General features: G+C 46.5%; 1 protein-coding gene across 1 annotated transcript in view; it reads left to right on the forward strand.

Moving 5' to 3' along the window:
- LOC146343060 (uncharacterized) overlaps positions 1-12561 on the forward strand; it is a 38207-nt gene extending 25646 nt beyond the window's left edge. Inside the window, exons 4-7 of the mRNA XM_084806610.1 lie at positions 8828-9145; positions 9669-9764; positions 9979-10061; positions 11560-12561. Coding sequence (XP_084662736.1) covers positions 8828-9145; positions 9669-9764; positions 9979-10061; positions 11560-11709 — 647 coding nt within the window. The 3' untranslated portion in view covers positions 11710-12561. The remainder of the gene's footprint in view (positions 1-8827; positions 9146-9668; positions 9765-9978; positions 10062-11559) is intronic.
- Positions 12562-14365: the final 1804 nt, after the last annotated feature.

Raw genomic sequence — 14365 nt, forward strand, 5'->3', positions numbered from 1 at the left:
AATCCTTCTGCTCCACCCGGGACAAGGAGCCCTTTGCACGTGGTGGCAGCAGCAGCTGTGCCAGCCGGTGCCCCGGGCGAACCCCTCATGCTCTGCTTGCCAGTGTTGGCGAGGAGAGTATGGAGGGGGTTGCACCCTGCGGCGGTGGTAGTGGGGACTCCTGCCGCTGCCGCCTGCAGCCATTTTGCACAAAAAAGTGCCTGGGTTTGGGGAGCTCTTGGGCAGCTTGGCTCACAAATGCCAGCCAAGCCGGGTCTGTCATGTGGCTCCATCGTCCCCCCAAAGGGCCATATTTCCCCAGGATGGTCAACCCTAGGCTTCAGATATGGAGCTGGTCAAGTGAGTTACCCAACTTTTTAAAAACCGGTCAATTTCCTTGGCCCCTGAGAATAGGGGATCTTCTTATTCCAGCATCAGTCTCCAGTGTCAGTACCTCCAACATTTCTGGGAGATAGAAGTGCTTGTAGGTTTAGCCAACTCGATTTACCTTCCTGAGTCCCAGCCTTTCTGTCTGCTCTTCCACTTTCATTCTCAGGTGGCCTTCAACCTCCACAGTTCTCTGTTTCCCCAATGCGAGATGTCTACAGAAGTGGGGAATCCATAAACCTCACGTGCTCAGTTGCTGATAACTATCACGTGTTAAGAATCAGATTTCTCAGGAGCAAATGGCCAGGCCCCGGGGGGAGAAGTGCCCAGGCCCTGGGGGGTCTCATCAGTCCCTCTCCCTCTCTGGTCAACTTCACAATTTCCCTGCCCCTGTTTCCAGAAGATGATGGACATGACTTTGGCTGCAGGTACTATGTTTTGGAATCTGGACGGAAGATCAAATCTCCAGACAGCAGTTTTATTAGGATTTCAGTAACAGGTGAGGAATCCTTTTATTATACCTGCTTCTTTATTTTAACCATTTTTTACCCCACTCTTCATCAGAAAAGGTTCATAGAGCAGCTTACATAGGATCAATAACCAGAAAGACTGGCCCTTCCCACAGGTTTTCTACCTAAAAGAGACAACACAAAAGGGAAATGGGATGGGGAGGGAAGAGGAAAAGAACCAAACTCAGGCACCAGTTCTTAAACTTACATAGCAGGGTTTTTTTTGTTTTTTTTTTAAATAATAAGAATGACCAGCTACAACTGAAATAGTTCAGGAACAGAAGGAGGAAATGGAGCTGGTCTCTAGCAGAGCCAATGGAGTGAGCCTGTTTCCAGTTTCTCCCTCTACTTTTTCAGTGTAGATCACTTGGAAAGGCAAGTGGCAAGCTGTGCTCAGTTTCTGAAGTTTGGCTGGAAAGAACGGTTCAAACAAACAAAAAGGATTGTGAAGAGCTCCAAAAGGATGTCTCCAAACTGGGAGAATGGGCATATCTAAATGGCAAATGGGGTTCAGTGTAAGGAAATGTAAAGTGATGCACGCTGGGGCAAAAAATCCCATCTTTAAGTATAGCCTGATGGGATCTGACGTAGTGGTGACCAACCAGGAAAGAGTTCTTGGGCTTGTGGTGGACAGCTTGATGAAGATGTCAAGTCAATGTGCAGCCGCTGTAAAAAAGGCAAACTCCATGTTAGGCATAACTAGAAAAGGAATTGAGAATAAAACAGCCAAGATCATACTGACCCTATACAAATCTATGGTGTGGCCACACTTGGAATACTGTGTCTAGTTCTGGTCACCACACCTGAAAAAAGATGTTGTAGAGCTGTGGAAAGTGCAGAAAAGGGCAAGTAAAATGATTAAGGGGATGGAGCATCTCCTCCATGAGGGAACGTTACAACAGCTGGGAGTGTTTAGCTTGCAAAAAAGGAGGGTAAGGGGAGACATGATAGAGGTCTACAAAATTATGCATGGTGTGTAGAATGTGGGTAGGGAGACATTTTTCTCCCTCTCTCAAAATGCTAGAACCTGGGATCATCCCATGAAGCTGACTGGTGGGAGATTCAGGACAGATAAAAGGAAGGGCTTCTTCACACAGAGCATAGTTAAAGGATGGAATTCACTACCACAGGATGTAGTGAAAATACTAGTGATGGCCACCAATTTGGATGTCTTTAAAAGGGGGCTGGTCAAATTCCTGGAGGAGAAGGCTATCAATGGCTACTAGTCCTGATGGCTATGGTACCTCAAGTACCAGAGGCAGTGAGCCTATGTACACCAGTTGCTGGGGAACATGGGTGGGAGGGTGCTGTTGTGCTCATGCCTTGCTTGTGGGTTCCTGGTTGACAGCTAGGGATGTACGAAATTGCCCTTACCTGGCTCCGCCAGGTTCCGCTGGGGGGGGGAGGCGCTCCGTCCCTCCCCCCGGAATCCTCGCCAGGGGGGAGGGGCTCCATGCCTCCCCCCCAGAATCCTGGCTGGCCGGCTCCGCTCCATGGAGATTCCATGGAGCCGCCAGCCAGCTCCGCCAGCAACCGGACATCCAGCTGCTGGCTAGCAGGGACACAAATGGCGGCGGCCGTAGCCGCCGCTGTTTGCGTCTGTGTAGTCAGCCATGATAGGCTTCGTAAATCTTTACGTAGCCTATCACATTGACTTAAAAAAAAAAAAAACCCGCGCGTACGCAAATGGCAGCGGCTACGGCTGCCGCCATTTGTGTTCCTTATTTTGGGCCGTCTTAGTCTACGTAAAGATTTACGTAGAGTAAGACGGCAAAAATAAGGGGAACGCAAATAGTGTAGTGGACGCTATTTGCATTCCCCCTCATTTTCGCCATCTTAGTCTACGTGGCCAACATCCCCTTCTTGGGCAAGGTGCTTGAGCGGGTGGTTGTAGGACAGCTCCAGGCACTCTTGAATGAAACGGATTATCTAGATCCATTTCAATCGGGCTTCAGGCCTGGTTTTGGAACGGAAACTGCCTTGGTCGCCCTGTGGGATGACCTCTGCCGGGAGAGGGACAGGGGGAGTGCGACCCTGTTGATTCTCCTGGACCTCTCAGCGGCTTTCGATACCATCGACCATGGTATCCTTCTGGATAGGTTGTCTGGGTTGGGAGTAGGAGGCACTGCACTACAGTGGTTCCGCTCCTACTTGGATGGCCGATTCCAGAAGGTGGTGCTGGGGGATTACTGCTCTGTGCCATGGCAATTGTGCCATGGGGTTCCACAGGGCTCTATTTTATCCCCCATGCTGTTTAACATCTACATGAAACTGCTGGGGGAGGTTATCCGGAGGTGTGGGCTGAGGTGCCATCAATATGCAGATGACACCCAGCTCTACCTCTCTTTTACATCAAAACCAGGTGAGGCAGTGACTGTTCTGAATCAGTGCCTGGGCACAGTAATGGACTGGATGAGGGCTAATAAATTGAAACTCAATCCAGACAAGACGGAGGTACTGTTAGTGGGTGGTTTGTCTGCCCGGCTAGGTGATATTCAACCTGTTCTGGAGGGGGTTGCACTCCCCCTAAAGGATCAGGTTCGTAGTTTGGGGGTGCTCTTGGATCCAGAACTGTCACTTGAGGCACAGGTGGACTCAGTGGCACGGAGCACTTTTTATCAGCTTAGGCTGGTATACCAACTACGCCCTTATCTGGACAGAGATAGCCTAGCTACAGTTATCCATGCTCTGATAACTTCTCGTCTGGATTACTGCAATGCGTTATACGTGGGGCTGCCTTTGAAAACGGTCCGGAAACTTCAGCTGGTCCAAAATAGGGCAGCAAGATTGTTAACAGGGACTGGCCTGCGAGCTCATATTACGCCAGTACTTTTCCAGCTGCACTGGCTGCCAGTCCATTTCCGGGCCCGATTCAAAGTGCTGGTGTTAACATTCAAAGCCCTTAACGGCTTGGGGCCAGGTTACCTGAAGGATCGCCTCCTCCCATATGTGCCTGCCCGGACCTTAAGATCATCATCAGCGGCTCTCCTCCGTGAGCCCCTGCCAAAGGAAGTGAGGCGGGTGGCTACGAGGAGGAGGGCTTTTTCTGCTGTGGCACCCCGGCTCTGGAATGAGCTCCCTAGTGAGGTTCGCCTGGCGCCTACATTGTATTCCTTTCGGCGCCAGGTGAAGACCTTTTTATTTTCCCAGGCATTTTAGCATTTTAGCTTTCTAAATTTTTATCTTTGCTGTTTTAAATCTGTATTTTAAACTCCTGTACTGCTGCTAGGTTTTATTGTGGTTGTATTGTTATATTGTGGTTTTAATGTTCTGTATATTTTAAATTGTTTTATTGTGTGTTGCTTGGATTTAATTTTTGTGAACTGCCCAGAGAGCTTCGGCTATTGGGCGGTATAGAAATAAATAAATAAATAAATAAATAAATAAATAAAATAAAATTAGTCTACGTAAATATTTACGTAGACTAAGATGGCCCAAAATAAGGAATGCCGCCATTTGTGTATGCGCGTTTTTTGTTTTTTTTTAAAGTCAGACATGATAGGCTACATAAAGATTTATGTAGCCTATCACATCTTTTTTTTTTTCAACACTGGAAATGGTGGCGGCGGCAGCCGGTCAGAAGACCAGCTGCCGCCACCGCCACCACCGGAGCCGCCGCCGCCCGGAAGATCCGCCCCAGGTAAGTCTCGTCCCAGGAGGGAGGCGGGGGGGTGGCAGGCCATTCCGCCACGGAGTTCGGGGGCTGAATGCACTGGCATTCAGCCTCACCAAGATCCATGGTGGAATTTTCTGACATCCCTATTGACAGCTGGTTGGCCACTGTGTGAGCAGAATGCTGGACTAGATGGATTTTTGGTCTGATCCAGTATGGCTCTTATGTCCTTTTGAATTCCCTTATGCAGTCATTCCACCCTGTTCTTTAATTTCTTTGATATCTTTTTTTCTTCACCACCAACATTTGTCTGTCTGTCTGTCTGTCTGTCAATCTGCATAGTCCTTTCAATAGTAACATGAGGAAATATTTTTATAGCAGTTCCCTCCCCACAGAGCTTACATGATGAGAGGGCAAAGATAGAACAAAGGGAGAAGAGGGGTAGAAAGGAGTTTTAATGTTAACTAGGGCTGGATGTGATCAAATGTAGTTAGTTGTTAGTCCTCATTTACAAATATCTTGAGCCCTAAGGCAATACGAGGTCTGGAGGACAAGTCCTTTGAGAAAAAGGATAAGCTAAACTGGGTTGATTCATTTGGACATTAGTCTGGCTTTCACCAGGCATAAGGAGGGTCATGCTGGATCAACACAGAGGCCTATCTAATCCAGCATTCTGTTCCCACAGTGGCCAACCGGATGCCCCAATAGGAAGTGAGAAGAAGGGCATGAATGCAATAGCACCTTCTCATTTGTGTTTGATGTATCTTGGATTGCAGAGTTCTGCTATGGATCACATCTTGAGCAGGGGTCAGGTTTCTTAGGAAGGAAAACAGAAAGAGATCAGCACCATGGATAGCTCCAGCTGTCAGTACGCTGCTCCAAGAAGGACCAGAGCAAGACTAAGGCTTAAATAGGAGAGTAACAAACTTTAGGTTGGTTGGCCCCATCTGCATACTGACTGAGGCTTGGTCTCTTAAAGGATTCTGCTCTGTTTTAGCAGTGTCAGGCTGTGACAACGTGGGAGTGGCTGGGTATGTTAGTGTCCTCATGGCCCCAACCCTCAGAGCCTCAGGGTGGTAATGAGAACCTCCTCTGGGCCCAGGGAAGCCATTCCCTGGGCTCTTTCTGGTTAACTAGGTCTTGACACCTCTCTGTGGCTGAGTCGTCTCCTGGAACCATTAACTCTGGAGTCTCCTCAGAGGGCAAAGGGTCAGGACCCTCCTTCCCTGGGGATGAGAGCTCTGGGTCCTTGTTCATGACACAGAGGTCCAGTTCTCAGAATCAGAGAGCAGGAGCAGCTCCTGGGGATCCAGTGGACAGGGTTGGCAATCTGAGTTGGAGGAGCCCACTAGGACTGTCTGGGAACTGGTTCTGATTCCTCCTCAGAGTTGCTGCCACTGGAAACATCACTCCCTGAAAGCTATTGGTCTCAGGCCATGACAGCCCAGGAGCATGAGTGTGTTTGTTCTCTCACTTCCTTGCCTTTGTGGGTGTGGCAGTATGATGGACATGCCCCTGGCTCTACCTGCATGTCCAGTTTGCATGTGGGTGGCATCGTCAGCACAGTCTCTGATTTGTCGCTTTGATGCTGTTTCCAGGGACACGAAGGGTGTGTCTTCTGCTTTATTTCTTGAATTTGCATATGTGTTTGGGTGCAACCTCTGCCCATTGTCCATGCAGCCGTCTGGGGCAAAAAAAGTTGCTATCTGCTGTGCAAAGGCAATGACACTGTTGGATGTTATGTTATGTTCCGTATTTTCTTCTTCATTAAACTATTCAAGGTGATAGCATTATTTTACATGTAACAAGAGAACCGCTTGCCCATGAACAAGGTTCACTGAGAAAAATAAAATCTAACAAAAAGTGTAACTTAACTAGCCATGTTCATTGAAACAGTCAAAGAGCAGGTATCTCTTAATCCCTTCATGATTTGTTTACAGGCCGTATGTTACTGGTATATCATTGTACTTTGGCCTGCACCTCTGTTTATAAAGGTGTGCAGAGATTTTGTGTGTGTTCATATTTCATTTTGCTCCAGTTTGCAATTAATTATGTTTGCTTAATTATACTTGACATTTTTTATTTTAAAAATAAAACTTCACAGTACGTTGTTACAGAAGATAGCCCAATTCTTAAAAAAAAAAAAAAAGGCTTTATGGACATAGATAAACTCCTGACTTTGTGTTATAATGAAAACCATTGATATTTGTGGAATCTGCATGTCAAGAGCTTTCCAATAAAGTGTGTTTCATGAGGATCAGTCAATGGAAAGGCAGTCCAAAAGGGATGACCAACGGACTCCTGACTTTGAATTATATATATAAGATGGGATCCATAAATGCAATTTAAAGCAAAGTATTCAGAAGTTGAAGAAATGGAGGGATGTGCCATCTTTTGGTCTAGGAGACTTCCCTGGTCTTATCTCTGATGATAGTTCCCTTCTGCTTGCTTTTTGCGGGCCACTGAATTTTGTTATGCTACGGTTCCCACACAGGCTGTTACTTGAAAGGCTTCCGACTTCAAACAGGGGGTCTGCCTAGGCTATATGAGGCCTTGCCCCAGCTGTAGCCTCCAACTCTGATTCTGAGTCAGAAGGAGATGCTGCAGAATCAGGCCCAGTCAGGAGCCTGAGAACTCATTTCTACTTGCCAGGCTGGCTGGCGGGGGGAGACACAGAATGGTGGGACTGCCTATCTAATCTATCTCCACACTGGGAGACCTGAACTTGATGGAAGCCCCTGCTTCTTGACCAGGGGAACCTTCCATGGGAACAGGGCAGCAGAAGGAGGTCTCTCTGGGCCAGGATGTTTCAGGGGTGTCTCCTTTACTGCATCGTGAACTAAAGAGGGTGGAGCAGAGGCGTCCTCTGAGATGCAGTGACTGCCTAAGAGGCAGGCTGTCCTGCCAGGATGGAGTGTCCGATACTGATCTTTAGTGGCCACTCCCCTATATTTAAGCTAGAGCCTTTGCTGGAAACAATGCTTGGATAACCTGCAAAGCTTCCCTAAGTTGTACTGGGCTTTCTGAATTTACTGGGATTTATTCTGCCAGCTTGGCAGGGGTGTTTGGGGTTTCTTTGTTTTGGTGCTCATGGACTCAACCTGGTTTAAGTCTGATGTTGTGAACTGTTATCTATGGAACTATACTGGGGCTGTAAAGGCATAAACCTGTTTATTGGAATTACATCCGTACATGCTTTTACTTCTTCTCTGGCAAGTCAGGTCCCAACAGGCTACACATTACACTGATCATGTCAAAACAGGGTGGCCGCTTACAAAAAACCCAGTACAAATGATAACATCAATTTGCATATGAAAATGTGTGTGTGTGTGTGTGTGTATATATATATATATATATATATATATATGCAAATTTAGAAATAATAATGGTAATTTGATAGAAATAAAATATAGCTCACCATTTTGGAGGAGACTGACTAGATACCTGGGTGCCTCTTTCATCTGTTCTCCATGTGTTAAGAGCTCTAACTAAATGGCAAAGCACCTGCTTTGCATGCAAAGTTTTCTGGGTTCAGTCCTCAGCATCTCCAGGTAGGGTGAGGAAAGACTCTTTTCCAAACCCCTGGAGAGCCCCAAACTTCCCAGCCTGGCCCACAACTCTCTAGTCAGACCAGGTTATGGTTTCCTGATGCTAGGATTCCTCTTTTGACCTGGACCCCCTGAGCAACTCCTTAAGGATTTCTTGCCTCCTTAAGAGGCAAGAAATCCTTCTTTCACCTTCCTTCTTTCACCTTCCCCTTTCCAATAATGTGAGGATTAGGCTTATAGGCATGGGGTGACTGACACTCTAGACACAGGGCTTAACCACAACAGTTTACTGGTAAATTAAAGCAAGCAAATCACAACTAAAAGTATTTACACAGTAGAGGTGAGTGATACAAAAGCATTAAGAGAAAATAAAGTTGCAAAACTCAAGTTCCTTTACCCTATTTGTACTTAGACTTCCCCAGGCTGCTTCTTCCTGCTCCCTCTTCAGGCTCTGCTCTTCTTAACTCTGCTCTTACTGCTCTGGTCTTTCTGACTCTCTCTTTTTTATACCCTCCTCCGTTAAAACTGAAAGTACTGTTTCAAACCTGAAGAAATGATACTTAACTGGGGAAATGAAAATGAAATTTAACGTGGGAAATGAAACTACTCCTCTCAGAGATACCCCCTCCCAACAAAAAACCCAGGCCTCTAGGCCTGACCCTTTTCCCTTGCCTCGCCTCTGCAGGCCTTGAACCTTCCCACCTGGTAAAAGCCAGTGAACCCCAGTCTCTTAATCGCGTAGCCATTCCTTGCTCAACCGCTAATCACCTCCCTTCTGTGGATGACCCCAGGTCCTCCTCCTCCGGTGCTAAAAGTGGATCCTCCATCTGGAGTGTTGAGGGAAGGGGACCCCCTGGTCATCACTTGCTTAGCCAATGGGAGCAACACTGAGAAGAGGTTCCATTTCTACAAGGACAAGCTTGAGATGACACCCAGCAGCGAAGAGCCTCCGAAGGGCTCCAGAGAACCCAGAAACACCCACACAGATGCCTCTGCAAGCATCTCATCAGCCAAACTCTACCACACTGGGGAATTTGCTTGCAGTTATGAGGAAAAAGTGAGTGATTGGTGGATCATATCTCCCTGGAGCCAGAGGGTGAACATCACAGGTGAGTTATTTTGGGATAACAAGAGATCACTCTAGAAATTGCATAACCCTTTTGTGTGTGTTGGTTGAAATAAGTGGGCACAGCTGTGTGTCCCACAGCAGGCGGTTAAGAGGAACACCCTGTTTTCACCAGGAGACCTGAAATATCATCTTCTTTCTTTCGTATTTTTTTCTCTCAACCTCTATGCTCTGGTGATCCCTTTCATGTGAGCAGCTCATATGGGAAGGGAATGTAGGGAGGGAGAGAGGGGTTCATTTGTGACTGCTCTCCAGCTCACAAACCTCCTTCTTCTTGAACCTGTCTGCAGAAGTCTGATACTAATTACTTGCAGGGGATAGGGAAAGAAATTGGGCAAGAATTTAGAGGCAGAGGATATTGGTTAACTTAAGGTATTTAAGCTTTAAGTATTTTTAGGACTTGATTTGATTTGACATTACCTGCTCACCTTGAGTCTTCAGGAACAAGGCAGGTTAAAAAACAAAGTATACAAATCCCAATCTTTTCCCTTTTCAATGTTTCTCAGTTTCACCGAAACTGTCACTGGTATACATGTGCTTGGCTATTCCACTTCTGATTGTGATGGTCCTGCTCGCTTTCTATTGCTTGAGGAAGAAGAACGGTATGTGACAGGGCTTGTGGGCATCTCTTTTCATTTTATATGCTAAGAGGAGGTTGCTAATACAGGCAATATTTAATCTTGTTTTTAAAGAGAGAGAATGGCCAGGGTTGAGGTCTGTGGAAGCAGAAACTACACCTTCTGGCCTGGATTTCAGTTTGTAAGGCAATAAATACATTTTCACTCTTTTCTCTCTTCTTTATTTCCACTTTGGAAGCAACACAAGTTCAGCAAGGATCTGAGCCAGGAGAACAGATGGACAAAGTGCTGGATCCCCAAGCAACGGCCTTGCAGGCCCAGGTAACGATGGGTCAGCTGCATGGTTGATGATCAGTCCCTCCGTGTAGCTCTGGAAATGTACACAGCTATCTTAATGGATTTTGCTAGTATGAGAGGTGATGACGGCACTGGGTTAGACATAGGGAGGAAGGGAGGAAGCTTAGAAATTTCATGGACAAAAGATACAGCAACAGCTATTATCTATGTCAGCTAAAAGGCAGGTCTGTGTAGGAACCATGCCCCTGAATAACCCCATGCAGAGGATAGTTAAAAGGGGATGATGACCATCTCTATACCTGTCAGGGTGGAAACAGAGCCCAGAGAGCCTCAGAGCAGTTCAGATTCTGAGGAGGAACAGCAATCCGTGGGAGAGGGGCCAACTCATTCCTCACAGGCTCAGCACCTGGCAGAGATTCCTCCTGCCAGCATTCCAGAGATAGAGAGCGACCCTGGCAGTGAGGAAGTGCGAGAGGGGGGCTTCTTAGACGCTCGACGCAGACGCAAAGAGTGACGAGCGATGGAGGGTGCGGAAAGGAGGCATAGCGCCCATTTGGCGCGCAAGCAACGGCCGCCTCCCATGGACCCAAGGGAAAGAGAGAGGATCTCTCCCTAGCCCATAAGTTCTGGGTCTTCAAGTGACTCTCTTTCAAACGGGGATCAACTGACTACTTGAAGCTTAGGCCACTCTGCTGTTCCTTGCTTTAGTCGCTGGTGAATTAGCATCTGAAAGAGTCATTAAGTTGTAAAAGGATTAAAGCTTTGAAAAGAAATGCTTTTGTCTGTGTCTTGGCTATTGGAATCTACTGGGAGAGGCCGCCAAGGCGCTCCTGACAATACCCTTCTTGTGACCTTCCCAGGGACATCTATCTGGCTGATGTTAAAAATAGGGATGTCTGGCAGGGGGAAATCCAGCCCGCTTGGGACTCAACAGATTTTCCCGGAGCCCCCTGGCTCAGCTTGCATTCATGAGCCAATCCACAGGCTCCCTGCTGGAATACCTGGTCTTCCAGCCATGGTGGTGGCTGTGCATAATTCGTCTCTCCTTCTCCCTGCTGGGCCTTGGAAGGGAGAAGGAGAGACAGGGTGCACACAGCTGCCTATAGTGGGCAATTGCAGTGCCAGGGTCATTGAGTGCAAATCTCTCCTTCTCCCCTCCCTGGGGTGGGGGGAGAAGGAGAGACTTGTATACAGGATGGCTGGGAATGGCAGCTGGCCTGACTTGACCTGTGTCAAGTTGGTCCAGCTTGCAGACAAGTGAGCCCAAGCACATGGGACTGAGACACTGAAAGCTTGGCAGATTTCACCACGCAGACAGATGCCTCCGCCATCCCTAGTTAAAACCAGAAAACTGGACTACATTAACATTCCTAGGGTTCCTTCCTTGGGGGCACACCATAAGAACTGAAGCCTTTTAGCTATGTAAAGCAGCTCTAAGAATTGGGAGAAGAACCTTCTTCTCGATTGGCTCCTGGTTTAATTCCCAAGCAATGGTGCCCTCAACCTCTTTCTGCTTTCACAGGACTCAGATGTTACTTATGCTCTTGTCACCTTCACCTCTGCTGCGGCTCCCTTGGGACCAGAGATAGAGAACATGCTCCAACCAGTGGAAGAGGAGAGGTTGTTGTATGCTGAGATTCTGTTTCCATCTCTCAACAGAGCACCGAAATAAAAAGATTTGATCATCAAAAAACCTGCTGGTTTAAAAGACCAGAAGCTAAAGCTATCACTTTTTCTGGGTCTTTCAGCCCCAAATCCAGATTGGGAGGATGGAGTCCCTGGGAGTAGCAAAGATGCTCTCCACGTTGTCTTGGTCCTGTATTGCCTTATGAAGCATCTGAGCCTTACTGTATTGCTAGAGGAATCCTACTGTTGACTCATGCCTATTGGTTGCTTACATCAGTAGCTCGCAGGATGGGTTGAACACTGAGGGGGAGCCCCCTTCTTGAACCCATCAACATCATTATAATATTTTTTATGTGTAAGATTGAATAACATGGGAATTCAGGTTTTTTATTCTGGATTTTGAATTGCACCGTCATGAATGAGACAAAAAAAAAAATCATTCAACACCACATCGAGATTTCCACCAGCAGGCATGATGCAAGATTTTGGGGGGTTGCTTTCTAATATGACACATTTGGTTGTGATAGAATGGGTTTGGAGTCTGAAAGGAAAATATTCATTCTCTACTACATTGAGATTTCCACCAACAGGCATACTGCAGGACCTACCTGTGATTGCTTTGGATTTTGAGATGCTTAAAACAGTTTTGGTGGTATGGTGTTGTAGTTTAAAAGAAGTGATAAGTGGAAGGCTTAAACACTCTTTCAACACACTAATTGTGTGTTTCGATTAGCATCTTCCCAACATCACTTCATCCCAGAAAATATGTGTGAACTGAGTTCAGGTTTGTGACCTCAGTTCTCTAACTTCATATTCATGTAAGTCTCTCTGAGCACCTTTTATAAGGGAGAAGGCACTGCTCTACAAAGATACTTCAATTTAATAAATTTAGCAACTGATTTCTGCTCAAAATCATTATGTTCTCCACCCTCACACTACCAACTTGCACTTTTTCTTGGTGCCTCTTAACAATCTTTGAAATAGTTCCCCCCCCTCAAAAAAAACCCCCTGCTTTGACATTTCTCACCATTACTGGACGTGAATGTTCATGCAGATTTTAAAAATTCATTGATAGATGTGGAAATGGGATGGAAAGGGCTTATGGGGGAATACATGCAAAAGTGGAACAGGAAACAGCCTGAGTTGCCCCATCCCTAGAAAGATGTAGGGAAAGCTGATTAAAGTGTAACATGAATGGGAGACAGGAGATGCTGGGAAGTTGGCTCCGTTGACTCCTCTGATTGCTTCTCTTCCCAAATGCTGGAAACCTTCTGCTTTTCCGTGTAAATGGAAGATCCCTGAGACACTCTCCTTCTGCCCAACTATGAGAGGTAAAAACTGTTTTCCAGGTATTTCGAAAACAATCTCATCGTGTAGGGGACCAATTTGTCAGACTGCTGAGCCCATTTCCCTGGACAACGTCATGCATTCCAGCCCCCACAGAGACTCTCTCCCAGCCCAGATTTCAGCTCTCCTCAGGAGATTCAGGCTATATATCTCAGCAACAACTGAGGAACCATAATTTTCTGGGAAGGACCAGGAGGGTGAAGAAGATGTCAGTGCCTGCTATGACAGGAGAACCCCAACCCAGAAGCCCTCAACAGGCTCATCTGCCACCAGGACCCCTGTGGGATGGGACAGGAAAGGGATGGTGGCAAGTGAAGGCCGCACCAGTTGATGTTCCTGCTGGATTATCCTCTCTTGTCTTGAGCCGTCAACCACCCACTGCCCTGGGAGAGGGATCCTGATACAAGGAGGGTGTAAAGTTCATTCAGTTTGCATGTTAATGTGAACATATCTAAGTTTGCACCTCAGGACCAATATGCAAACTTAAATACAGTAATTCTGTTTAATTCAAAATTCTCCGAATTTTGCAATGGAGTTCCCCATTTGCAATGGAGTTCCCCATCTCTCTCTCTCTCTCTCTCTCTCTCTCTCTCACACACACACACACACACACACACACACAAATCAAAATGTGCTCACAGAAATGCATATGTTAATGAAAATAGCATTTAACATGCACGAGATTATGAAAATTACATACTCAGATTGAATGTATTAAGAGAAGTACACACCAAAATGCAGACACATTCTCCTATTTATCCTACTCCTCTGCCAAAAAGGCTCCTGGAACAGCTTACATATAACCAGTAAAACAGGACAGTCCCTGCACACGGGCTTACAATCTAAAAAGACACAACACAGAAGGAAAAAGGAATGGGAGGGAAGAGGAAAAATGAAGTCGGCTTTCAACAGGGCTGGTGCAATAGCCCTGCTTCCACGTCTCATCTCATCTCCTTTATAAAAGGAAATGAAGAACTCTCAAATTCAGGATGAACCAAAGACTAGAAAAATGATCATAAATCCTTATGATACATACAATTTAAAATACTTAGCACAAAAGAGGTAACATGTACAGTGCCACAGCTAATACAATGAAATCCTCTGGTCATATTCCACAGTAAAACGTAAAGTGTAGAAAGTATAGACAAGCCTTCTGCAATCTGCTGCTGTCCAGATGTGTTGGACTGCAACTCCTATCACCCCCAGCCATGGCTGCAACTCCAATCACCCCCAGTCTGGGGATGATGGGCATTGTAGCCTAATACTTCTGGAGGGCACCAGGTTGAGTAAGGCTGATTTAAGCAGTGACAAAATCACAGCAGAGAGGCCAGAGAGTGATTTACCAGCCACAGTCA

This window comes from Heloderma suspectum, chromosome 6 (genome assembly GCF_057233095.1).
Source record: "Heloderma suspectum isolate Gila_16-S chromosome 6, 16-S_ref, whole genome shotgun sequence".
NCBI lineage: Eukaryota > Metazoa > Chordata > Lepidosauria > Squamata > Helodermatidae > Heloderma > Heloderma suspectum.